The sequence below is a fragment of the Melanostigma gelatinosum genome (genome assembly GCF_949748355.1).
Source record: "Melanostigma gelatinosum genome assembly, chromosome: 24".
Classification (NCBI taxonomy): Eukaryota; Metazoa; Chordata; class Actinopteri; order Perciformes; family Zoarcidae; genus Melanostigma; species Melanostigma gelatinosum.
The window spans coordinates 10,656,028-10,681,023 of NC_136657.1; the positions used below are offsets into that span (position 1 = coordinate 10,656,028).

Here is a 24,996-nt window from a genome sequence, read left to right on the forward strand (position 1 = left end):
GTATTTGTACTTATACTTTAGTAAATGATCCGAGTAGTTATTCTTCCTCTGTCCATCATACCATCTTCACAATAGACGATCTACAACGTCAGCGTGAGGCTGAACAGGTGCATTGTGGGAAAAGCAGTCTGTGACGCCGTCTGTCTATTTCTTGACGTTTAACGCCTCTTTTCTCTGTATATTTAAGGTAAAATGTGAAACGTAGCCGACATTAAACACGGTGGTGATTCAAAGGACACATTCTTATGATGGACAGGCTCAGGGTGATTCCCCTCATAATGCTGTTGCAGATCCTACAATGGAATGCCAGAAGTCTAATTGCAAATGGGCAAGAATTCAAGAAGGTTGTAGCTGATCTGACACCAGATGTTATTTGCATTCAAGAAACTTGGTTAAAACCTCAGTTGGACTTTGTCATTTCAGGATTCAGCTCCGTCAGATGTGATAGAATTGGAAAACAAGGTGGAGGGTGTGTGACATTTATCAAGGATAGCTTAGCATACAGAAAGATTAATGTTCCACAACAGTATGAATGTGTTATGATAGAAGTATGTGGTCCAAGAGGAGATATAAAGTCAGTGAACTTCTATAATCCTTGTAAAAAGATATCTCTGGAAATGTTTCACGAGATATCAGGAAATATTGGGAAAAGAGAAATTTGGTGTGTAGATTTTAATGCTCACAATACATTATGGGGAAGTGAGGTCACCGATACCAACGGAGGGGTAGTTGAAGAATGTATAGAGGAGAGATCATTCATTTGTCTTCATGATGGAAGCAGCACCAGAGTAGATGCTACTCGAAACTCAGTATCCTGCTTAGATCTTACATTAGTCTCAGGAAATATGAGTCATTTGTGTGAATGGAATCCAATGAATGAATCTAATATGGGGAGTGATCACTGTCCTATATGGTGCTCATTCAATTGTGATGTCTTTACTCAGAAGGGTAATACAATAGAAAGATGGTGTTTTCCTAAAGCTAACTGGGGAACATGTAAAGAATGTTGTAGGAAGTCATGTGAAGAAATATCTCTTGAGAGTAATGTGGACAGCTGTTCGAGAGCAGTGACCGCTGTGATTATTGGTGCTGCATCAACATGCATTCCTAAGAGTAAGCTGAATGGGAAAAAGAAAATGGTTCCATGGTGGAATGAGGAATGTAAAAATGCCGTCAAAGAAAGAAATCGTGCCGACAGAAAGTTAAGAAGTCTTTTGACCCAAGATAATCTGATCGATGATCAAAGAAAGAGAGCGGGAGTACGGAAAGTTATCAAGTCATCAAAGAGGAATGCATGGAGGCAATTCTGTTCAGCTATTGGAAGAGAAATAGAGTTACGTGATGTTTGCGCGATGATCAAAAAGATGAGTGGGAAAAGAATCAATTAAAATCCCAGTTTTGAGAGACGGAGAATATCGGGCAATTACAAATGAGGAGAAAGCTGCGTTATTGGGGAAGAAGTTTGCAAATGTTCACAGCGGAAGTCATTTACACGAGAGGCACAGACGGAGAAAAGAAGACATTTGAGCAGCACATACAGAAGTTAGACAGAAAAAGGGCAATGAAGGAACACCTCTTGATGTGGAGGTTCCAATGCAGGAGCTGAAAACAGCGTTGGAGGGAAGTGGGTACACTGCTCCAGGTCAAGACCAACTATGCTACGCTATGTTCAGACAATTACCAGAAGAAGCCTTGGAAATCATTTGTAAAGTGTTGAATGTGATTTGGAGGGAAGGTGTAATGCCAAGCAGCTGGAAGAGTGCTTTGATTCTACCTTTTGGTAAACCTGGTGAAGACCGAGCGAATGCTGGCAATTACAGACCAACAGCACTGACATCTCATTTGTGCAAGTGGATGGAAAAGATCATCACGAGCAGATTCACTTATTTCATAGAGCAAAGGGGCTCGCTAAATGAATCTCAGAATGGCTTTCGTGAAGGTAGATCGACACTGGACGCATTGATAAAAGTCAGCAACGAGGCAGAGAAAGCAATAAGTGTGAAGGAGATTATGGCTGTCGTCTGTTTTGATGTAGAGAAAGCAAATGACTCCATGTGGAGAGAGGCCGATTGATTAAAATGCATAAAATAGGTATTAGTGGAAGGATGTAGAACTGGATATTGGGTTTTTTGTCTGGTCGATCATTCAAGGTAAAAGTTGGAGATGTCGTGTCTGAAGACTTTACTATCGTAAATGGGATCCCCCAAGGTAGTGTTATCAGCCCTATATTATTTAACGTTATGATAAATGACGTCTTTATGGACATTGACAGATATTGGCTCTTGCTGTATGCCGATGATGGAGCAATTTGGAAAAGGGGAAGAAATATTCGACATGTGATCAGTAGAATTCAAAAGGCTGTAATCAATGTTAAAGTGGTCGTATGACTTTAAGATGTCTGTTGATAAGTCTTGCTACATGCTATTCACCAGAAAGAGAAACATAAGCAATACTCATCTGAAATGATGTGGACAAAGTATGGAGAGGGTGACAGAGTTTAAATATTTAGGCTTATGGTTTGATGAAAAATGTTTGTGGGGAACTCATATTAAGCATGTTGAAACTAAATGTAAAAAGGTGCTCAATGTTATGAGAGCAGTTTCTGGACATCAATGGGGAGCAGATAAACGGTCACCAATGGACATCTATAGGGCTATTATACGAGCAGGTATAGATTATGGATGTATGGTTTATGGAACAGCTGCCAAGAGTACATTACTAGCATGAGATATAATTCAGTTCAGAGCTCTCAGACTTAGTGTCGGTGCAATTAAATCGACCCCAAACAACGCACTTCTGGTAGAAGCCGACGAACTGCCATTAAGCCGAAGACGAGCAGAACTAGCTCTGGCATATTGGGTGAAGTTAAAGGGATCTGCAGAGGAACTTCCCGTAACAAATGTGCTGTATGAATGCTGGGAATACACCCAAAGTAAAGGCAAAGGGTTTGGTTGGACAATCAGTGCAACAGCCAAAGAATACGGGTTCACTGGGTTCGAGTATGGACCCAATGTAATGAGGGGAATGTTCCTCCGTGGATACCACCAGTGCACAATGTGGATTTAACTCATAGAAGAGAGGAAGGAATGGATGGAAAGGAAATGCTGTGACATTGGACATCAGACTCAAGTATACATCAATAATAAGTATTATAACGATATGCAGATTTATACAGATGGATCTAAAGATAACGGGAATGGACACGTGGGATCAGGGTATTCATTCCAGAATTTACTGTGACAATATGCAAACCAATGAATGACAGACTGTCTGTCTTTACAGCTGAATGATTGCAATCATCTCGGGACTGCAATGAGTAGAAGAGGTCCGGCTGAGAGAGTGCTCATCTGTTCAGATTCTGCTGCAGCTTTAAACAGCCTGAAGACAAAACGAACAATAAGAGAGGATTTAGTGATGGAAATATCTCTGATCATGTTGAGACTTCAAAGACTGGGAATGAATGTTCCATTTCGCTGGTTCCTGCTCATGTCGGGGTGGAGGGCAATGAGAGAGCAGATATGACTGCAAAGACAGCACCAACACTAAAAGAAGAGGAGATATTGAATATTCCTTTTGGAAAGGGGGAAGCTGAAGCATTAATAAGAGAGGCAGGACGGGAGGTATGGCAGAAGAAGTGGGACAACGACAACAAAGGAAGACATTGTTATGACATTCAGAAATCCATAAATGTGAAGACATACAAAGGGAAGTACAGAAGAGAGGAGGTCATAATATCAAGGTTACGGTTCGGACACACAGGACTGAACTCAACGCTGTATTTAATGGCACAAATGGACTCAGATAAGTGCACTGAGATGACTGAAGACGTGGAGCATGTTGTCCTGAAATGTCAAAGACACAACAGACAGGAACATCTTGAAGCTAAAAAGATGTCAGTTGGGACGGAAGTGGAGTTTGGAGGGAGTTCTGGCAGCGGACGCAGAATGGCGGGAGTGCTGCAGAGCACTGTTGCGATTTCTTAAAGAAACGGGATCAGACCGCAGGATTTCGGTGGAAACAGTGAAGAAAAGGTTACCCTGAAACTGCACACTCCGGGACAGTAGGTGGCGCTATGCACCTATACAAGTTGGTTGCGACCCGCCAATCAAATGTGAAGAAGAAGAAGAAGAAGAAGAAGAAGGAGGACACATTCTCCGCCTGTAGTCGTCAGGATGGACGGTAACATGGAGCCTGGTGACGGTAAAAAGAGGACTTTATGGAGCTAGCTGGCGGATATACCGTTAGCTTTACATGCTAACACAGCTAGCCGTGTCTGCAGCGTTCACCTGTGTCTTCTTCTGCAGCTGTTGTGTTCATGAACCGTGAGACTGTTTAAAGCTGCTGTTCAGCATCAGCGCCACGCTGCAGAGTTGTGCTCCGACGGTGGCTTCCATTGTTATTTATGATTTAATGACAAGACAAGAAACACAAACAACAAGAGGACGACAATTGAATTGTTGAATTGTTGCTTTTCTTTCAGTTCATCTGAACGTTTCTCGCTGCAGCTCCTTCAGAACGTTTCTCTGTTTTTAGACTGTTGGCTGGAACAACAAATGCATTTCTTTGATGTTTCATTGAGTGATGAAGAGAGTAAATATGAAAGTGTTCATCACGAGGTGCACTGTGCAGCAGCAGATGTTAAAGTGGAAGGTAACAATGAACACTTCCTCTCTGCCAGGCGGCAGCAGTGCCACGCCCACAGAGGAGATGAACGGAGCTGGAAACTCGATGGATTTCCTGGACGAGCCTTTTCCTGACGTGGGCACGTACGAAGACTTCCACACCATCGACTGGCTGAGGGAGAAGTCCAGAGACACGGACCGCCACCGCAAGGTGTGCCCAGCTTCTCCACATCCCCTGGTGCATACGTAGGAGTATTTATCAGCTGTAAGTACTCTCTGTGCTCGTCTTCCTGGTTCTGCCGGTGTCGTCGGCCTCAGCCAGAGGGCCTCTTATATCTGACATTAATATCTAACATTAATATCAAACATTTATATCTCACATTTATATCAAACATTTATATCTCACATTTATATCTCACATTTATATCTCACATTTATATCTCACATTTATATCAAACATTTATATCAAACATTTATATCAAACATTTATATCAAACATTTATATCAAACATTTATATCAAACATTTATATCAAACATTTATATCTCACATTTATATCTCACATTTATATCTCACATTTATATCAAACATTTATATCAAACATTTATATCAAACATTTATATCTCACGGGGGGGGGGGGGAGAGGGAGGAGAGAGAGAGAGAGAGAGGAGAGAGGTGGGGAGAGAGAGGAGAGAGAGAGGTGGAGGAGAGAGAGAGGTGGGGGAGAGAGAGAGGTGGGGGAGAGAGAGGTAGAGGAGAGAGAGGTGGGGGAGAGAGAGAGGTGGAGGAGAGAGAGAGGTGGGGAGAGAGGAGAGAGAGAGGTGGAGTAGCGAGAGAGGTGGGGAGAGAGAGGAGCGAGTGGGGGAGTGGTGGGGGAGAGAGAGGGGAGAGAGAGGTGGGGGAAAGAGAGAGAGGTGGGGGAGAGAGAGGAGTGAGAGGTGGGGGGAGAGAGAGGAGCGAGAGAGGTGGGGAGAGAGAGGAGCGAGAGAGGTGGGGGAGAGAGGAGCGAGAGAGGTGGGGGAGAGAGGAGAGAGAGAGGTGGGGGAGAGAGGAGAGGGAGAGGTGGGGGAGAGAGGAGAGAGAGAGGTGGGGGAGAGAGGAGAGGGAGAGGTGGGGGAGAGAGAGGGGGGAGAGAGGTGGGGAGAGAGAGGAGCGAGAGAGGTGGGGGAGAGAGGAGCGAGAGAGGTGGGGGAGAGAGGAGAGAGAGAGGTGGGGGAGAGAGGAGAGGGAGAGGTGGGGGAGAGAGAGGGGGGAGAGAGGAGAGAGAGGAGAGAGAGAGGTGGGGGAGAGAGGAGAGAGAGAGGTGGGGGAGAGAGGAGAGAGAGAGGTGGGGAGAGAGGAGAGATAGAGGTGGGGGAGTGGTGGGGGAGAGAGGAGAGAGAGGTGGAGGAGAGAGAGAGGTGGGGAGAGAGGAGAGAGACAGGTGGGGGAGAGAGCAGAGAGAGAGGTGGAGGAGCGAGAGAGGTGGGGAGAGAGGTGGGGAGAGAGGAGCGAGAGAGGTGGGGGAGAGAGGAGAGAGAGAGGTGGGGGAGAGAGGAGAGGGAGAGGTGGGGGAGAGAGAGGGGGGAGAGAGGAGAGAGAGGAGAGAGAGAGGTGGGGGAGAGAGGAGAGAGAGAGGTGGGGGAGAGAGGAGAGAGAGAGGTGGGGAGAGAGGAGAGATAGAGGTGGGGGAGTGGTGGGGGAGAGAGGAGAGAGAGGTGGAGGAGAGAGAGAGGTGGGGAGAGAGGAGAGAGACAGGTGGGGGAGAGAGCAGAGAGAGAGGTGGAGGAGCGAGAGAGGTGGGGAGAGAGGTGGGGAGAGAGGAGCGAGAGGAGCGAGAGAGGTGGGGGAGAGGTGGGGGAGAGAGGAGAGGGAGAGGTGGGGGAGAGAGAGGGGAGAGGGGGGAGAGAGGAGAGAGAGGTGGGGGAGAGAGAGGAGCGAGAGGTGGGGAGAGAGGAGAGAGAGAGGTGGGGGGAGAGAGAGGAGCGAGAGAGGTGGGGGAGAGAGGAGAGAGAGGTGGGGGAGAGAGAGGAGTGAGAGAGGTGGGGGGGAGAGAGGAGCGAGAGAGGTGGGGGAGAGAGGAGAGAGAGGTGGGGGAGAGAGAGGAGTGAGAGAGGTGGGGGAGGAGAGAGGAGCGAGAGAGGTGGGGGAGAGAGGAGAGAGGTGGGGGAGAGAGAGGAGAGAGAGAGGTGGGGGAGGGAGAGAGAGGTGGGGGAGAGAGAGAGAGGTGGAGGAGAGAGAGAGGTGGGGGAGAGAGGAGAGAGAGGTGGAGGAGCGAGAGAGGTGGGGAGAGAGGAGCGAGAGAGGTGGAGGAGAGAGAGAGGTGGGGGAGAGAGGAGAGAGAGGTGGAGGAGAGAGAGAGGTGGGGGAGAGAGGAGAGAGAGGTGGAGGAGCGAGAGAGGTGGGGAGAGAGAGGAGAGAGAGAGGTGGAGGAGAGAGAGGAGAGAGAGAGGTGGGGGAGAGAGGAGAGGGAGAGGTGGGGGAGAGAGAGGGGGGAGGGAGGAGAGAGAGGTGGGGGAGAGAGAAGAGAGAGGTGGGGGAGAGAGAGGTGGGGAGAGGAGAGAGAGAGTTGGGGGAGAGAGAGGTGGGGGAGAGAGAGAGAGGTGGAGGAGAGAGAGAGGTGGGGGAGAGAGGAGAGAGAGGTGGGGAGAGAGAGGAGAGAGAGAGGTGGGGGAGAGAGGAGAGAGAGAGGTGGGGGAGAGAGGAGAGGGAGGAGAGAGAGAGGTGGGGAGAGAGGAGAGAGAGAGGTGGGGGAGAGAGAGGAGAGAGAGGTGGAGTAGCGAGAGAGGTGGGGAGAGAGAGGAGCGAGAGAGGTGGGGAGAGAGAGGAGCGAGAGAGGTGGGGAGAGAGAGGAGAGGGAGTGGTGGGGGAGAGAGAGGAGAGAGAGGTGGGGGAGAGAGGAGAGAGAGAGGTGGGGGAAAGAGAGAGAGGTGGGGGAGAGAGAGGAGTGAGAGAGGTGGGGAGAGAGAGGAGAGAGGTGGGGGAGAGAGAGGAGAGAGAGGAGAGAGGTGGGGGAGAGGGGAGAGAGAGAGGTGGGGAGAGAGGAGAGAGAGAGGTGGGGGAAAGAGAGAGAGGTGGGGGAGAGAGAGGAGTGAGAGAGGTGGGGAGAGAGAGGAGAGAGGTGGGGGAGAGAGAGGAGAGAGAGGAGAGAGGTGGGGGAGAGGGGAGAGAGAGAGGTGGGGGGAGAGGGGAGAGAGAGAGGTGGGGAGAGAGAGGAGAGAGGTGGGGGAGAGAGAGGAGAGAGAGGAGAGAGGTGGGGGAGAGGGGAGAGAGAGAGGTGGGGAGAGAGGAGAGATAGTGGTGGGGGAGAGAGGAGAGGGAGAGGTGGGGGAGAGAGAGGAGAGAGGTGGGGGAGAGAGGAGAGAGAGGTGGGGAGAGAGAGGTGGGGGAGAGAGAGGTGGGGAGAGGAGAGAGAGAGTGGGGGAGAGAGAGGTGGGGGAGAGAGAGAGAGGTGGAGGAGAGAGAGAGGTGGGGGAGAGAGGAGAGAGAGGTGGGGAGAGAGAGGAGAGAGAGAGGTGGAGTAGCGAGAGAGGTGGGGAGAGAGAGGAGCGAGAGAGGTGGAGTAGCGAGAGAGGTGGGGAGAGAGGTGGGGAGAGAGAGAGGTGGGAGAGAGAGGTGGGGGAGAGAGGAGAGAGGTGGAGGAGAGAGAGGGGAGAGAGAGGTGGGGGAGAGAGGAGAGAGGTGGAGGAGAGAGAGGGGAGAGAGAGGTGGGGGAAAGAGAGAGAGGTGGGGGAGAGAGAGGAGCGAGAGAGGTGGGGGGAGAGAGAGGAGCGAGAGAGGTGGGGGAGTGGTGGGGGAGGAGCGAGAGAGGTGGGGAGAGAGAGGTGGGGGTGTGGTGGGGGAGAGATGAGAGGGAGAGGTGGGGGAGAGAGGAGAGAGGTGTGGGAGAGGGGAGAGAGAGAGGTGGGGAGAGAGGAGAGATAGAGGTGGGGGAGTGGTGGGGGAGAGAGGAGAGAGAGGTGGAGGAGAGAGAGGTGGAGGAGAGAGAGAGGTGGGGGAGAGAGAGGTGGGGAGAGAGAGAGAGGTGGGGAGAGGGAGGAGAGAGAGGGGGAGAGGGGGGAGAGAGAGAGAGAGGGAGGTGGGGAGAGAGGGAGGAGAGAGAGAGGCGGGGAGAGGGAGGAGAGAGAGGGAGGAGAGGTGGGGGAGTGATGGGGGAGAGAGAGGAGAGAGAGGTGGGGAAAGAGAGAGAGGTGGGGGAGAGAGAGGAGTGAGAGAGGTGGGGGGAGAGAGAGAGAGAGAGGGGGGGAGAGAGGGAGGAGAGAGAGGTGGGGAGAGGGGGGAGAGAGAGAGGAGGGGGGAGAGAGAGAGGTGGGGGAGAGAGGGAGGAGGGAGAGAGGGAGGAGAGAGAGGAGGGAGAGAGGGAGGAGAGAGAGGGAGGAGAGAGAGAGGTGGAGAGAGGGAGGAGAGAGAGGAGGGAGAGAGGGAGGAGAGAGAGAGAGGTGGGGAGAGAGAGGGAGGGAGGGGGGAGAGAGGGAGGTGGCGAGAGAGAGAGAGAGGTGGGGAGAGGGAGGAGAGAGAGGGGGAGAGGGGGGAGAGAGAGAGGTGGGGGAGAGAGGGAGGAGAGAGAGAGGGAGGTGGGGAGAGAGGGAGGAGAGAGAGAGGCGGGGAGAGGGAGGAGAGAGAGAGGGAGGAGGGGTGGGGGGGAGAGGAGAGGTGGGGAGTGAGGTGGAGGAGAGAGGTGGGGGAGAGAGAGGAGAGGGGGGAGCGAGAGAGGTGGGGGAGTGAGGAGAGAGAGAGGTGGGGGAGAGAGAGAGGTGGAGGAGAGAGGTGGGGGAGAGAGAGAGGTGGGGGAGAGAGGAGAGGTGGGGGAGTGAGGAGAGAGAGAGGTGGGGGAGAGAGGTGGGGGAGAGAGAGAGATGGGGGAGAGAGGAGAGAGAGGTGGAGGAGAGAGAGGAGAGAGAGAGGTGGGGAGAGAGGGAGGAGAGAGAGGGATAGGGGGGAGCGAGAGAGGTGGGGGAGTGAGGAGAGAGAGAGGTGGGGGAGAGAGAGGTGGAGGAGAGAGGTGGGGGAGAGAGAGAGGTGGGGGAGAGAGGAGAGGTGGGGGAGTGAGGAGAGAGAGAGGTGGGGAGAGAGGGAGGAGAGAGAGGGATAGGGGGAGCGAGAGAGGTGGGGGAGTGAGGAGAGAGAGAGGTGGGGGAGAGAGAGAGGTGGAGGAGAGAGGTGGGGGAGAGAGAGAGGTGGGGGAGAGAGGAGAGGTGGGGAGTGAGGAGAGAGAGAGGTGGGGGAGAGAGGTGGAGGAGAGAGGTGGGGGAGAGAGAGAGATGGGGGAGAGAGGAGAGAGAGGTGGAGGAGAGAGAGGAGAGGGAGAGGTGGGGGAGAGAGAGGAGGAGAGGAGAGAGAGAGGTGGGGAGAGAGGAGAGAGAGGTGGAGGAGAGAGAGAGGTGGAGGAGAGAGGTGGGGGAGAGAGAGAGGTGGGGGAGAGAGGAGAGGTGGGGGAGTGAGGAGAGAGAGAGGTGGGGGAGAGAGGTGGAGGAGAGAGGTGGGGGAGAGAGGAGAGAGAGGTGGAGGAGAGAGAGGAGAGAGAGAGGTGGGGAGAGAGGGAGGAGAGAGAGGGATAGGGGGGAGCGAGAGAGGAGAGAGAGAGGTGGGAGAGGGAGGAGAGAGAGAGGTGGGGAGAGGGAGGAGAGAGAGGTGGGAGAGGGAGGAGAGAGAGAGGTGGGGAGAGAGGAGAGAGAGAAGGGGGGAGAGAGGGAGGAGAGAGAGGTGGGGAGAGGGGGGAGAGAGAGAGGTGGGGGAGAGAGGGAGGAGAGAGAGAGGGAGGTGGGGAGAGAGGGAGGAGAGAGAGGAGGGAGAGAGGGAGGAGAGAGAGAGGTGGAGAGAGGGAGGAGAGAGAGAGGAGGGAGAGAGGGAGAGGTGGGGAGAGAGGGGGTAAATGTAGTACTTTATTCTGTACTACACCTCAGAGGTACATGTACTTTATACTGTACTACATCTCAGAGGTACATGTACTTTATACTGTACTACATCTCAGAAGTACATGTAGTACTTTATACTGTACTACACCTCAGAGGTACATGTACATTATACTGTACTACATCTCAGAGGTACATGTTGTACTTTATACTGTACTACATCTCAGAGGTACATATTGTACTTTATACTGTACTACACCTCAGAGGTACATGTAGTACTTTATACTGTACTACACCTCAGAGGTACATGTTGTACTTTATACTGCACTACACCTCAGAGGTACATGTAGTACTTTATACTGTACTACACCTCAGAGGTACATGTACTTTATTCTGTACTACACCTCAGAGGTACATGTAGTACTTTATACTGTACTACACCTCAGAGGTACATGTTGTACTTTATACTGCACTACATCTCAGAGGTACATGTTGTACTTCTTAGTAAAAAGTACAACAGCACATCTGTTTTCAAACATTCTATAAATGGTGTTATGTAACATCTGTAAACAGATGCTCAGCAGCAGCTGTATTTGTCTGCAGTGTTTCTCCACAGAGAGGTGGATCAGAGGAGACCCTGAAGAAGACCACATCCCTGAGAGGAAGAGGAGGGAGGAGCAAGTCTGGCTGGTTCCAGGTCGAGTAAAGTCACCTCTGAATGAACTCATCCTCTCCCAGTTCACCAGATGAAATCAGCCTCAAGCACCATGTTCATGTCCCACATCAGACATGAGTTCTACCTCCAGAGAGCCTCTCCATGTCACAGTCCTGGAGTACTTCTTTGTTCTGATACTTTGTACTTCTACTCTCTCTTTACTTGTAACAGAGCATTTATACATTGAGGTATTTGTACTTATACTTTAGTAAATGATCCGAGTAGTTATTCTTCCTCTGTCCATCATACCATCTTCACAATAGACCAGGGGTTCTTAACCTTTTTGACCTGGGGGCCCAACTTTTCAAGTACAAAGTGTCCCGGGGCCCACTCTGACTATATGCATCAGAAGTGTCAGACAACCTGCAGGTCATACAGAAACAGAGCAGTGGGCCTTTGGAGTCAGTACAAATTTAAGATTTTTGTCCGCATAAAATAAAAAAGTATCTTTCAGTATAAATAACTGCCGGTGGCTGTATCTGTACAGGTAAAGGACAGTATAGGGCTGTAACTACACTATCAGTGAACAACTGCCTCAAATTTGAAGAAGATTGGACAAAGTATGACCATTCTACAGAGTTTCTTCATGAAGAGATCCAGGCGGAGCTCTAAAAGGACATTTGGAGACCCAAATGGACACATGGTAACCACGTGATATTCTGACACACTAAAGGTGTTTCTCCCTTTATATTGTGATTTTATATTATTTTCCTTTTATTATTAGCCTTTGCAAATCGCAAAAACTATGTATATAAGGTGGAAGACGTGGTGTGTGAGTTGCGGACTTGCTGTGCTTAATGGCTGCGACGGAGCGCACGATCGAGTATGAGAACAGCTCAGTTACGCAAACGTTGGTTGACGGTTTATGGAAGAGGAGGATAAGGTTTGTACTATAAGTACTAGTGTTTTCTGAAGGCAGGAGCTCCATGGTAACATCCGCTAGCACGTTGTCGGGTCTGTAATGTGTCTTTTTCCGTCGAAATGCTGCAAGATACGACTTGCAGCTGTTATGGCGACTTTGGACAGTGTGTGTGTGCTCCTTTTGTGGAGGAACCATAAGAAATGAAAGAAAATCGATGATTTCTTTGCAAAGATGAGGATTTTGGGCATGCTGGGATACCAAACACGGACATGTTTTGTGACGTATTTGCGCAAACAAGCCGTAGGAACGGAAGGGGAGGGGATCGAGGATGCCGGTGTTGAACAGTCAAAACCCTTGTTAAATAAATGAGATGATAGAATGTGATGATCACAAAGACATTTATTATCATGTGTATGTAAACCTGCATACACAACAAGAAGCCCAACAGACGTTCCCACGAGCGTTGGATGTTTCGTCGCTACGTGTCTCTTTATTTCTGAAGGCTTCAGAGCTTCGTTTGATAGCATTAGCTCACATTCCACACACTGAGCCCTCGGCTCTGCCTCGTTGCCTCCGTTCACAAAGCCGTACTTAAGAAAGTCAGGGTTGTACTTGCACACACATTTAGACTTTTGGGGGGTATGGCACCACTGTCGTCTTCATTTTTTATTTTTAATAACTTATCCATAACTTTCGCTACAGGCTAGCGGCTAGCTGAGTGTCTTCTTCTGCTTATTGCAGCTTGTTAAACAACTGACTGACGCATTACCGTCACCAGGTGGTGGGAAGCTGTATTGTAACTGAGCGTCTCATGGATAACAGTAATATCTCTGGTGTCTTCAATTGATAACCTATGCGGTCCCGCGGCCCACAGGTGCAAAATTGAAAGTTTTTCGCAGCCCTCTAGGTGGCGCTCGCGGCCCAATCATGGGCCGCGGCCCTATGGTTAAGAATCACTGCAATAGACGATCTACAACGTGAGCGTGAGGCTGAGCAGGTGCATTGTGGGAAAAGCAGTCTGTGACTCCGTCTGTCTATTTCTTGACGTTTAACGCCTCTTTTCTCTGTATATTTAAGCTAAAATGTGAAACGTAGCCGACATTAAACACGGTGGTGATTCAAAGGACACATTCTCCGCCTGTAGTCGTCAGGATGGACGGTAACATGGAGCCTGGTGACGGTAAAAAGAGGACTTTATGGAGCTAGCTGGCGGATATGCCGTTAGCTTTACATGCTAACACAGCTAGCCGTGTCTGCAGCGTTCACCTGTGTCTTCTTCTGCAGCTGTTGTGTTCATGAACCGTGAGACTGTTTAAAGCTGCTGTTCAGCATCAGCGCCACGCTGCAGAGTTGTGCTCCGACGGTGGCTTCCATTGTTATTTATGATTTAATGACAAGACAAGAAACACAAACAAGAGGACGACAAGAGCAGTGATGCAGGCCTACGAGCACATCATGCCGGCCTGGAAGAAGCTGTTTAAGGAGAAGAAGCTGTGAACACTTCTCCTCGTGACCACAGGAGGGCGACACTGTGCAGGAGTTCAACAAGACGGTTATGAGATGAAGAGATCATATTTGGGTTTTTCTTGGCTAATATTACAGACATTTCATCTAAATGTCTACTTTGACTTTTTAATATATTTTTTACACGATTGTTCAGCATGAAGTCATAATAATTTTAAATATTCGTCATTTTTTAGAGAAACGTTGATATTTACATGAAAATTTAAGTTTCAAGATAAACTCCATATTATAAAATATATTGTCAAAACATTGAGACTCTGTCCGTGTGCTGCATATTTAATCACTGTTTTTACCCAAAGATAAATGCTACATAATGCTAAGCTAACTGCTCACCATCAAACGCTTCATGACGTCGTTGTTTCAGTAGAAGTTCACACAAACCTTCATCTTTGTCTCCAGACCGATGGAATGTCTCCAGAATCAAACAAAGAGTTTAACAGAGTTTTATTGTCACAGTTGTCAAATCTCCACTTTACAAATAAAGTGATCTCGGAGCCGTTTTCTGTGTTTCTCTCATTGAGTGAGTCAGAATCCACCATGTGAGTCCTTCTGGTCCGTGTCTCGTGTGTTCATGTCGTCTCCTCCACATGTGAACATCTGGAGTTCATATCTGACTTATTGATGATTCTTTCCTTTAAAGATCACATGAATGGTTCACTTGTCTGATCGACAGTCTAAAGCAGCTCAACGTAGCATCCAGAATGATTCATGTTCTTTCTAATATGTTGATGACTTCGTGTCATCATGGTGTCTGGCTCCGCCCCCTCACAGTTTGGGGGCCACGTTGACGCCTCCGGCCTCCTTCAGGGCTCCTTTGAGCCATGAGATCAGGATGCTGTTGGTCTCCTCCGGCCTCTCCATCTGAGTCCAGTGTCCACACTCCTGCAGGTGGGCTCTGCTCAGGTTCAGCATCTGCAGTCATTTACAATAATCCATATTTAATATGATCTACCATCACAACGGTGGGATCAGTCGTTCTTTGGGGGGTTTGTTTTCCTCACCTTGTCCTCCATTCCTTTGGAGAAGACCGGCAGCAGCACCTGGTCTTTACCGGCCGTCACCATCAGAGTCGGCATCAGCAGCTGACACGCACACACACAGACACACACACACACGTGTATTTATATCTGTGTGTGTGTGTGTGTGTGTGTGTGTGTGTGTGTGTGTGTGTGTGTGTGAGTGTGTGAGAGAGACAAACCTTCCCAGCGGGACGAGAACACGTCCACCTCCAGTTGGCCTCCATGTTCCGGTACCAGTTCAACGGCCTCCTGTGGAGCAGAGCAGCAGAAGGACTCGCTGTGAAGACACGTGAACTCTCTCATGAGTCCCTTTGTGGGACAACATGTCCACCACAACTCTCACTCGAGTCCCTTTGTGGGACATGTCCACCACAACTCTCACACGAGTCCCTTTGTGGGACATCATGTCCACCACAACTCTCACACGAGTCCCTTTGTGGGACAACATGTCCGCCACAACTCTCACACGAGTCCCTTTGTGGGACAACATGTCCGCCACAACTCTCATACGAGTCCCTTTGTGGGACAACATGTCCGCCACAACTCTCACTCGAGTCCCTTTGTGGGACAACATGTCCACCACAACTCTCACACGAGTCCCTTTGTGGGACAACATGTCCACCACAACTCTCACACGAGTCCCTCTGTGGGACAACATGTCCACCACAACTCTCACTCGAGTCCCTTTGTGGGACAACATGTCCGCCACAACTCTCACACGAGTCCCTTTGTGGGACAACATGTCCGCCACAACTCTCACTCGAGTCCCTTTGTGGGACAACATGTCCGCCACAACTCTCACTCGAGTCCCTTTGTAGGACAACATGTCCGCCACAACTCTCACACGAGTCCCTTTGTGGGACATCATGTCCACCACAACTCTCACTCGAGTCCCTTTGTGGGACAACATGTCCACCACAACTCTCACTCGAGTCCCTTTGTGGGACAACATGTCCTCACAACTCTCATTCGAGTCCCTCTGTGGGACAACATGTCCGCCACAACTCTCACTCGAGTCCCTTTGTGGGACATCATGTCCACCACAACTCTCACTCGAGTCCCTTTGTGGGACAACATGTCCTCACAACTCTCACTCGAGTCCCTTTGTGGGACAACATGTCCTCACAACTCTCACACGAGTCCCTTTGTGGGACATCATGTCCGCCACAACTCTCACTCGAGTCCCTTTGTGGGACATCATGTCCGCCACAACTCTCACTCGAGTCCCTTTGTGGGACAACATGTCCTCACAACTCTCACACGAGTCCCTTTGTGGGACATCATGTCCGCCACAACTCTCACTCGAGTCCCTTTGTGGGACATCATGTCCGCCACAACTGTCACTCGAGTCCCTTTGTGGGACAACATGTCCTCACAACTCTCACTCGAGTCCCTTTGTGGGACAACATGTCCTCACAACTCTCACACGAGTCCCTTTGTGGGACATCATGTCCGCCACAACTCTCACTCGAGTCCCTTTGTGGGACAACATGTCCTCACAACTCTCACACGAGTCCCTTTGTGGGACATCATGTCCGCCAAAACTCTCACTCGAGTCCCTTTGTGGGACATCATGTCCGCCACAACTCTCACTCGAGTCCCTTTGTGGGACAACATGTCCTCACAACTCTCACACGAGTCCCTTTGTGGGACATCATGTCCGCCACAACTCTCACTCGAGTCCCTTTGTGGGACATCATGTCCGCCACAACTCTCACTCGAGTCCCTTTGTGGGACAACATGTCCTCACAACTCTCACACGAGTCCCTTTGTGGGACATCATGTCCGCCACAACTCTCACTCGAGTCCCTTTGTGGGACATCATGTCCGCCACAACTCTCACTCGAGTCCCTTTGTACTTTATTCTGAAACATCAGGTGATGAAACTGAAACAATGTAGTTTAACGTCACACAGACACAGACTGCTGATGAACAGTTGACGTGGACAGAAGTCCTCTCAGAGTCTGGTTCTGGTTCTGGTTCTGGTTCCTCACGTGCTCGGTTCTTAGAGAGCAGATGTGTTCAGATGTGTGAGGGTTGACTTTAGGTGACAGTGACCTCTGACCTGAAGCCTCGCTCTTCGTACTGGCTGACGTAGAACTGCAGGTCGGCCTCCGTCAGCATGCAGCTGCACTTTATCTGCTGCGGGAGACCCACGAACAGACCACCTACACACACACACACAGACACACACACACACACACAGACACACACACACACACACACACACACAGACACACACACACACAGACACACACACACACACACACACACACAGACACAGACACACACACACAGACACACACACACACACACACAGTCAGGACTGTGTGTTATACGTGTGTATGTGTAACATGTATGTGTTCATGCTTCACCTCGAGCACAGACTCCTCTGGTGCTGACAGCCGGACGCTTCTCCTGAGAGACAAACATGTTTATTGTCGTGTTTCATATCTTCAGTGATCACGTGACTCGTGTTCCTCGTGTGTGAGTCTCCTCACCGCTTCAGCGCTGCTGGAGAAGAAGATGTTGAACGTTCTCTCCAAGTCTTCCTCCAGCTCGGCCTCTGCTACGCCCTGACACACACACACACACACGCGCACATGTTTTAAACTCCTTTATATACAAGTCCTGTACAATGAATACCTCTGAGGTGGAGTGCAGTAGAAGTACACGCTGTACACAGACTCACAGGTGTTTGGAAGTACAGCTGGTAATCAAAGACGGGAACATTCTTGAGTTTGTCAGCAGGACTCACTGACGGGTCCACAGAGAACAGAGGAGTGTTCAGAGACGCTGCAGCCCTGCACACACAACAACCAGCACCTTGTACTACTATACACACACACACACACACATACATATAGATGAAGTACTGTGTGTGTACCTGACTCTCTCAGGGAAGTACTGAGCCATGCTCCACACCAGGGCGCCGCCCCAGTCGTGACCCACCAGGGTGACCTGAGGGATCGCCTGCAGAGACACGACATGGAGTACAAGTACAAGTACCAGCATCAGGTAGTACTTCTGTTCATGGACCGATCACAACTTTATACTTCATATTCATCAGTGAGTCACTTACTCACCATTCTGTCCAGAAATGTGATTAAATCCTGAAGAAAACATTCATATTATTATTATTAACATCACTGGATGAGTACAACAGCGTGTATATATATTTATATTATATATATATATGTATTCTGGGTGGGACTCTCTGGCACAGCACTTAACTGGTTTGAATCCTACTTGAAGGGCCGAGAATACTTTGTGTCTGTAGCTGAGTACACATCAGAGCTGACTAAAATGACATGTGGTGTTCCCCAAGGTTCAATACTGGGGCCTCTTCTGTTCAACATCTACATGCTTCCACTAGCTCAGATTATGGAAAACAACAAAGTGTGTTATCATAATTATGCAGACGACACACAAATCGACATAACTATGTCACCAGGGGACTATAATCCCATACAAGGGCTGGGTAACTGCATTGAACAAACCAACAACTGGATGTGCGAGCATTTTCTTCAATTAAACAAAGATAAAACAGAAGTAATTGTTTTTGGTACCAAGGACGAACAATTGAAAATCACCGCTCAGCTTCAGTCACTGATGTTAAAACCCACAAACCGAGCCAGAAATCTAGGTGTAGTTATGGATTCAGACCTCAACCTGAACAGCCATATCAAGACAATTACAAAATCAGCCTCCTATCACCTGAAGAATATATCAAGGATTAGAGGACTTATGTCTCAACAGGATTTGGAAAAACTTGTCCACGCATTTATCTTCAGCAGACTGGACTACTGTAACGGTGTGTTTACAGGTCTCTGTAAAAAGTCCGTCAGAACGCTGCAGCTCGAATCCTCACTAAGACCAGGAGGGTGGACCACATCACTCCAGTTCTGAGGTCTTTGCACTGGCTTCCTGTCCAACAAAGAATTGACTTTAAAATCCTGCTGTTGGTTTACAAAGCACTGAATGGTTTAGGGCCAAAATACATCTCTGATCTGCTGCTACCTTATGAACCATCCCGACCCCTCAGGTCGTCTGGGACCGGTCTACTTCCTGTTCCCAGAGTCAGAACTAAACATGGAGAAGCAGCGTTCAGTGTTTCTGCTCCACATATCTGGAACAAAGTCCCAGAAAGCTGCAGGTCTGCTGAGACCCTCAGCTCATTTAAATCAAGATTGAAGACCTTTCTGTTTGCTGCTGCCTTTAATTGAACCATATTCAATTCATATATTAATCAATTTCTGCATTTTACTACTGCATTTTATTTCTTACACTGTTTTTTAATTGTTTTTAAATCTCCTTTTCTTTTGCCTTATGTTTTGATGCTTTTAATGGTTTTATGTGAAGCACTTTGAATTACCTTGTTGTTGAAATGTGCTGTACAAATAAACTTGCTGCATGTATTAAATGTATGTCTTTATACTTTATGATGGACATGAAGCTGCACTGGTGTCACAATAACAAGTGCGTCTATGAATCGATACAGATCTTTATGAAGTGAAGAAGCTTTATTGTACTTCACCAGAACGTTTCATCCTGACTCCTCATGTGTGTCTTTGAATACTTGTGTACTTGTACTTGATGAAGTGTGTACTTGTACTTCGTGCAGTGTGTGTCGTACCTTACAGAGCTGCTCCTGAGAATATTCTTCTACGTCTGTCGGAGGAGAAACACACAAACGTCTTCAGGTCAGAGTTCACTGGTTCACTGTTCAACTCTCTACTTGAGCTTCACTCTCAATCTCTTTCACTGAGATGGAACATTGTGAATCAACTGCTCTGTGATTGGACGATCACCTGGAGGCGCTGTGGAGCCTCCGTAGCCCTTCATGTCCAGAGCCAGCACCCTGAACCCTGCTGCTGCCAGGGCCGGGATCTAGGGGGGGGGGGGGAGAGGAGGGGGGAGAGAGGGAGAGAGAGAGAGAGATAGAGAGGGGGGAGAGAGGAGGTGATGGTCACTGTGACTCGGGGAGCTTCATCGTTGTGCTCCTGGTTGTCAGCAGCTTGTTACCTGGTACCTCCAGGAGAACCAGCTCTCAGGGAAGCCGTGACACAGAACCACTGGAGGACCTGAACCCATCTCCACGTAATGAGTCCTCACACCAGGCTGAGACACACACACACACACACAGTTCTTCAGAATAATCTCACAGAATCCATCATCCATCATGACTCCATCATCTGAGCGGTGTCACATTCCTCCGCTGCCTCTATGAAGCATTGAGTGTAGAGGGCAGTGTGCATGCTGCCTCCTCCTACATGTGTGCAGCACACTGCACAGTGCGCTCCATCGTGTGCTGGGACTGTGTTACCCTGATGGAGACGTATCCATGCGACACGTCATCAGGGCTGCAGGATGGTGGAGGACTCTCTGCTCCCACCGCCTGAAACACACACACACACACACACATGGGAGGACTTGTGTCATCCAAACCATGACTTCCATCCACGTTCCAGAAGAGCTCCGGTCCACACCTGAACTCCAGTGAAGCTGGCCACTTTGTTCAGAGCGTCCTCCAGGTTCTCCACCAAGATGGCCTTCATCCCGGCTCCCTCTGCGGCCGCCACACCTTCCTCATCCGCATCCAGCCACAGAGCCTGAAATGACACCCACAGGGTGACGGTGCTGAGCGCTCACACACACGTCTAAACGCCGCCGCTGTGCCGGGGTCTACCTGCTGTGATGTCACTCCCAGGTGCTGCAGAGCAGAGCGGAACGAGGCGGGCTCTGGGACCCTGTGACCTGAGCGGCAGGACTGGAGGACCAGGTCAAAGTGGGCCCCCAGCTGAGAGAGGAGGCGGGCCGGACCGCCTCCAGCGGCGACGTCATCTAGCCAGTGATTGGCCAGGACGGCTGTCAGTAACCCTGATGGGACGGAAGGAAGTTTACCAGCCTGAAGCCACCGGCCTCTCTTCTTCATGTGCTACGGAGCAGCGTGAGGGACAAGAAGAAGAACACACACGCTGCTGCACTGTTCACAATAAAGACTCCAAGAAACTTGATCTTCAAGATGAAAGTTGAACTTTTGAGAATAAATCAAACTACGAGCACAAGTGCTGAACGTTGGACTTTACTTGTGCATGTGTGTGTGTTTCCTCCTCAGACTGAATAAAGGAAGTGGACGTAGCCGTCGCCATTTTGGCTTTTGGCAGCCAGTGAACAGGAAGTGACCATATTTGGACTGAGGAGCAGTGACGCCGAGGTAGAGACCTGTCAATCAGCGTGTAGCCCCGCCCTAAAGCATCCCCTGCTTTCACTCGCTTAGGCCCCCACCTCGGCCGGAGCGAGCCTTCGTCGGTTGTTTGGAGTGTGAGGAATGGTTGGTGGAGATTTGGCCTGATGCGGTTTGGGGGAGGCTTAGCTGAGGATCCACTGCGGCTCCCGGGCCTTGCAGACCCCCCAAAATAAGCCTGCGCTGGTCGGCAAGATCGAGTGAGGATTTGTGGGTCTAAAGACGGCGTTGGATATGACCAAACCGATGTTGGACGGGTGTCTGCAGGAGGGCTGAACTCCTGGAATGGGAACGAGAAAGCCATGGCATTGCGGTGGCCCGGACGTGCGCTGCATCGAGGACGCGCCCTTGGCGGACGGGTGTCGCAGCGTCATTTGATGATTGGTAACCGACTGCTGGTTGTCAGGAGTTTAAGGGATGGACTGCTGGGCCATCCGCGGCCCCACGTGATGCTGTGGCTACTATTGGTCCGATTTCATAGCATGAGGGGAAAGGACTTGGCATCTGCTTGGCAGCAACCCGGTGCCAGGAATCTGCATGGTGGGAAGAGCGTGCGTAGTAGGAAAAGCGGGATGGGGGAGGGGGACATGGGAGAGGGAACCTGGCAACCCGGTGCCTGGGTACGGCAGAATAAAGGTGGTGTAAGAGAACAGTAAAGGGACAGCTTAGAGGGGGGGACAGAGGAAAGAAGACCTAGCAACCCGGAACTTTGTGGGTTGGGGGGCGGAGTGGAGTTTCGGGGTGCGTGGTGGCGTCACGGTCGTTGGCGTCACGCCGGTGTGTTTGGATGTCGGTACGTTTGTGCTTGTTTGTTTTTTCCCCACGTGACTTTGGGAAAGTTGTGAGGAGTTGGCACGGTTTGCTTTGTTGCTTCGATGCTCTTAGCAGGCGGACTGTGGTTGTAGAAGAAAATCAGCATTATAACTTTGAATTGAACTTTGAACTGAACTGAACTCATTTGGGCTCACACGTAAACAGTTACATAACTTGTTATTCTGGTTCTCAGCATCGTTTTGGGAAATGATTAACAGGGCCAGATAAAAGAGTGATTATCTATCAAAGTGCACCAAAACATCTCCGTACATGGAGTTGTGCTCTGTGTGCCCAGAACAAAATAGGAACATGCCCAAATTAGGAGTCCAGATGTGTCCTGTTTTGATTGAACAGACAGGTTTGAATGATGCAACACAGCAGGAGGGGCGTGGATTTTGACTATAAGAGTGATCTGTGAAGAGCAGTACATTGGGAGCCGTTTTCAATATACTGAACTTGATGATGTTGGCTTGTTCTTATTAAAACACTTCCCGCTGGTTGGCAACCCCAGTTTGTCATCTCATCCTGTTCATTTTGCCACGACATAATCCAGTTGGAGATATCAGCTGGTGCGTCTTCGATGGGGGACCTGGCTGGAGCGTGGAGGGGTGGCGGCGTCTTTGAGCGCTGCGTGTCGGGTAGCCAGAGTCGTCGGAGCTGGTCTGGAGCGAGCGAAGAAGGAGAGAGCTGGATTTACGTTTCCGTTGTCTACGTCTGGAGGTAGCGGGTCTCCCTCTGCCAGCGAGATGCGAGTTGAAGGAGGACGGCCGTGAGTCCGACTCTTCGTGTTGTCAGATGCTGGCGGGTGGATGCAGCTGGTCGGCGAGGTGGAGATCGCGGGTTTGGCTGCCCGGACCCTCTCGATGCGCTTGGCGGCGTCCTCTGCGTGGTGTTCCGGTTGCGAGTGCAGGAAACGCGAGTTTGCCGAGGCTTAGAGTGGGTCGGTAGTTATAGGAGTGTGGGCGGAAGTGGGCGAGTGGCTGAGGTGTGGTCCTGCTCCTGAAATTCAGCTCAGGTTTATCTCCAATTATGGTCTGTGTGACTCTAAATGGACCATCATGTACTAAATGAACATCATGCTGTATTGAAGAAGACTTGAAACTAGAGATTGAGACATAAACTCATGTTTACAATGTTTACTGAGGTAATAAATCAAGAGAGAAGTAGAGTAATTTTCTATAGACTTCTATACAACCAGAGGAGTCGCCCCCTGGTGGACACTAGAGAGAATGCAGGTGTGAACAGATCTACTGATGCACGTTTGTACCACTGTGACGCAGACTGGCAGCTGTCTTCAGCACGGCCGGTTGGACATCCATCATCGCCTCTCTGAGCTCCTCCAGCAGGCGTCTCGCTGACCAATCAGACGGCAGAGTCACACCTTTGACCCCGGCCTCCTTCACGCACTCCGCCTCCAAGGCCGGGATCATCTGCACACAGGTTTCAAGGATGAAGGAGGTGGGAAAATACTCAGTGAAGGTCAGAGACTCGTGACGTCACCCACCTGAGAAAGGGTGAGCTGGCCTCTCTCCGCCCGGCTCATGGCTCCGTCCTTCAGGGACGCCACTCCGGACAGGAAACCGCTGCAAAGCAAGAGACACGCCCACCGACATGAATACGTCTATCGGGAGGCTCAGTGGAGACATGAATTCAACTGGAAGGATTCAATCGGTCTCAGCGGGGCACAACATTATTGGATCATTTCCAATCAGCAGACGGAGCTGATTCATCAATCACTGAAGACTAACGAGTGTTCAGAATGAACTGAACATCTCTGCAGTGACTGAGCTCATCAGGAGTTCCATGAGAAACACTGGAACACGTCATGAAGCTTTGCACAGCGTGAAGCCGCCTCACTGAACATGTTCCCGACGTGTTCACACGAGTAACGCACTGAAACACACGCACTCATTTCAACAAGGATGTACAGAAACATGTGACACAGCGACGGGATGTCCTGCTGTGACACATCGTTAGAATGCAGTTCATAAGAGGAATAACAAGCTTCAATGCTTGTGTTGATCCACTGACTTGTTGCGTAACAGTCTCTCTTCTCACCCTGGCAGCTTGTGCAACTCCTCCAGCTTCTGGAGAACTGCACGAGGCCTGCACGAGACCACCACTCCCCAGAAGTTGAACAAGACGGCTTTCTTCTCCGACATCTCCGACATCTCCGTCACGTCTCTGGATCCGTGATATATCAATCCGTGATATATTAATCTGTGATGTATTAATCTGTCATGTGTTCATCTGTCATGTGTTCATCTGTCATGTGTCTGCCTCTGTGTGAGGCTCTGGAGGAGAGACTTTGCCCTCTGAACAGACTCGCTCAGCCGGTCCGCCCACTTGTCCTGCACCCTCCCATGTTGAGACAGAACTGGGACAAAGGGACACCTGTGTGTGTGTGTGGGGACGTGCACGTACGTGTACGTCTCCATGTGATCAGGAACACGAGGAAGGCGTGTGAGGGGAAACTGTCACTGTGTTCAAGTTGTACACATGAACCCTCATGAAGCAGAAAGACCCTCTTTACTGTTTGACCTGTTTCCACAGACCTCCATGCAGAGCTCATCATGTATATATGTAGATATATATATGTGTATATTTATGTATATATATATACATGAATATACATGCTGGTTGTTTTGGTTCTTATGGAGATCACAGACTCTTTCAGTCAGCAGAGAACTGAAGGAACATGTGCGTCATTTATAACAGTAGAGTTGTTGTCTGCTGGTCAACAGCGACACCTTGTGGCCTCTTGTGGCCTCTTGCAGCATGGGGAGTGTCAAATGAAGTGAAGGTGAAATCAAAGCAGGAAACGTTCAGACAGGTAATGTGCATGAAGGCTGTTGGGTTCGGACCTGCGGACACAGAGAGAAACCCAGTCCACCTCCCCGGGGGATGAGAGGCTCCCACTGGGCCTCACAGGAGAGGTAACTGCTCATGGACTGTTGTTGTAGAGCGCGTTTCTAGTGAGGAAGAAGAGAAGAAGCGTGTTTTTAAAGGGAGAGCAAGAGGAACAGACACAGAGGCTACTCTGCTGTTACTACGTGGCATTGTCCAAAGACTCATCGTGTTGATAATGAACCTGTGATGATGACTTTACAAACATGTCCGTCTCCTTGTTTTAGGAGCTCATGTAAAGCTCTTTATTTCAGGTTGAGGACTGTTTGACTTCACTGACGTCACTTTGACAAAACTGCGCTCAACTCAGCAGACTCGTGACTGTTAGTGGACTTTGTACTGTACTGTACTACAAAGTTAGAGGACTTTGCAAAGTCAGCGGAAAGATTAACGCGAGGCAACATCCGGTTTCCAAAATAAGATGTCGACGAAGCGAGAAAGTTGTAACGTGAGACAA

General features: G+C 50.0%; 2 protein-coding genes and 1 long non-coding RNA gene across 5 annotated transcripts in view; 2 read left to right on the plus strand and 1 right to left on the minus strand.

Annotated features, from left to right (window-relative positions):
- The window catches only part of LOC306797396 (uncharacterized protein), a 252,933-nt gene that overhangs the window by 176,114 nt on the left and 51,823 nt on the right, over window positions 1–24,996 (plus strand). The window lies entirely within an intron of this gene.
- On the plus strand, window positions 4,114–12,467 carry LOC306797402. Its single transcript, XR_013773128.1, has 3 exons — window positions 4,114–4,200; window positions 4,679–4,887; window positions 11,056–12,467. It is a non-coding gene; the product is annotated as an uncharacterized lncRNA (long non-coding RNA).
- LOC306797400 (bifunctional epoxide hydrolase 2-like) lies at window positions 14,054–23,902 on the minus strand. Its single transcript, XM_079296748.1, has 18 exons — window positions 23,691–23,902; window positions 23,137–23,215; window positions 22,900–23,062; window positions 20,262–20,452; window positions 20,062–20,184; window positions 19,899–19,970; window positions 19,598–19,693; window positions 19,384–19,462; window positions 19,209–19,243; window positions 17,659–17,685; window positions 17,460–17,545; window positions 17,265–17,376; window positions 17,074–17,148; window positions 16,948–16,990; window positions 16,638–16,740; window positions 14,752–14,821; window positions 14,555–14,635; window positions 14,054–14,465 (listed from the first exon to the last, which is right to left on the minus strand). The coding sequence occupies exons 1-18, from the start codon at window positions 23,801–23,803 to the stop codon at window positions 14,319–14,321; spliced, it is 1,695 nt and encodes a 564-aa protein (XP_079152874.1). The 5' UTR covers window positions 23,804–23,902; the 3' UTR covers window positions 14,054–14,318.

Coding starts and splice junctions, on each gene's coding strand:
- LOC306797400 (XM_079296748.1), bottom strand. CDS start 23,803: ATGTCGGAGATGTCGGAGAAGAAAGCCGTCTTGTTCAACTTCTGGGGA. Junction 17,149..17,264: donor AGCTGTACTTCCAAACACCT/GTGAGTCTGTGT, acceptor TGTGTGTGTCAG/GGCGTAGCAGAGGCCGAGCT. Junction 14,466..14,554: donor CCAAAGGAATGGAGGACAAG/GTGAGGAAAACA, acceptor AAATGACTGCAG/ATGCTGAACCTGAGCAGAGC.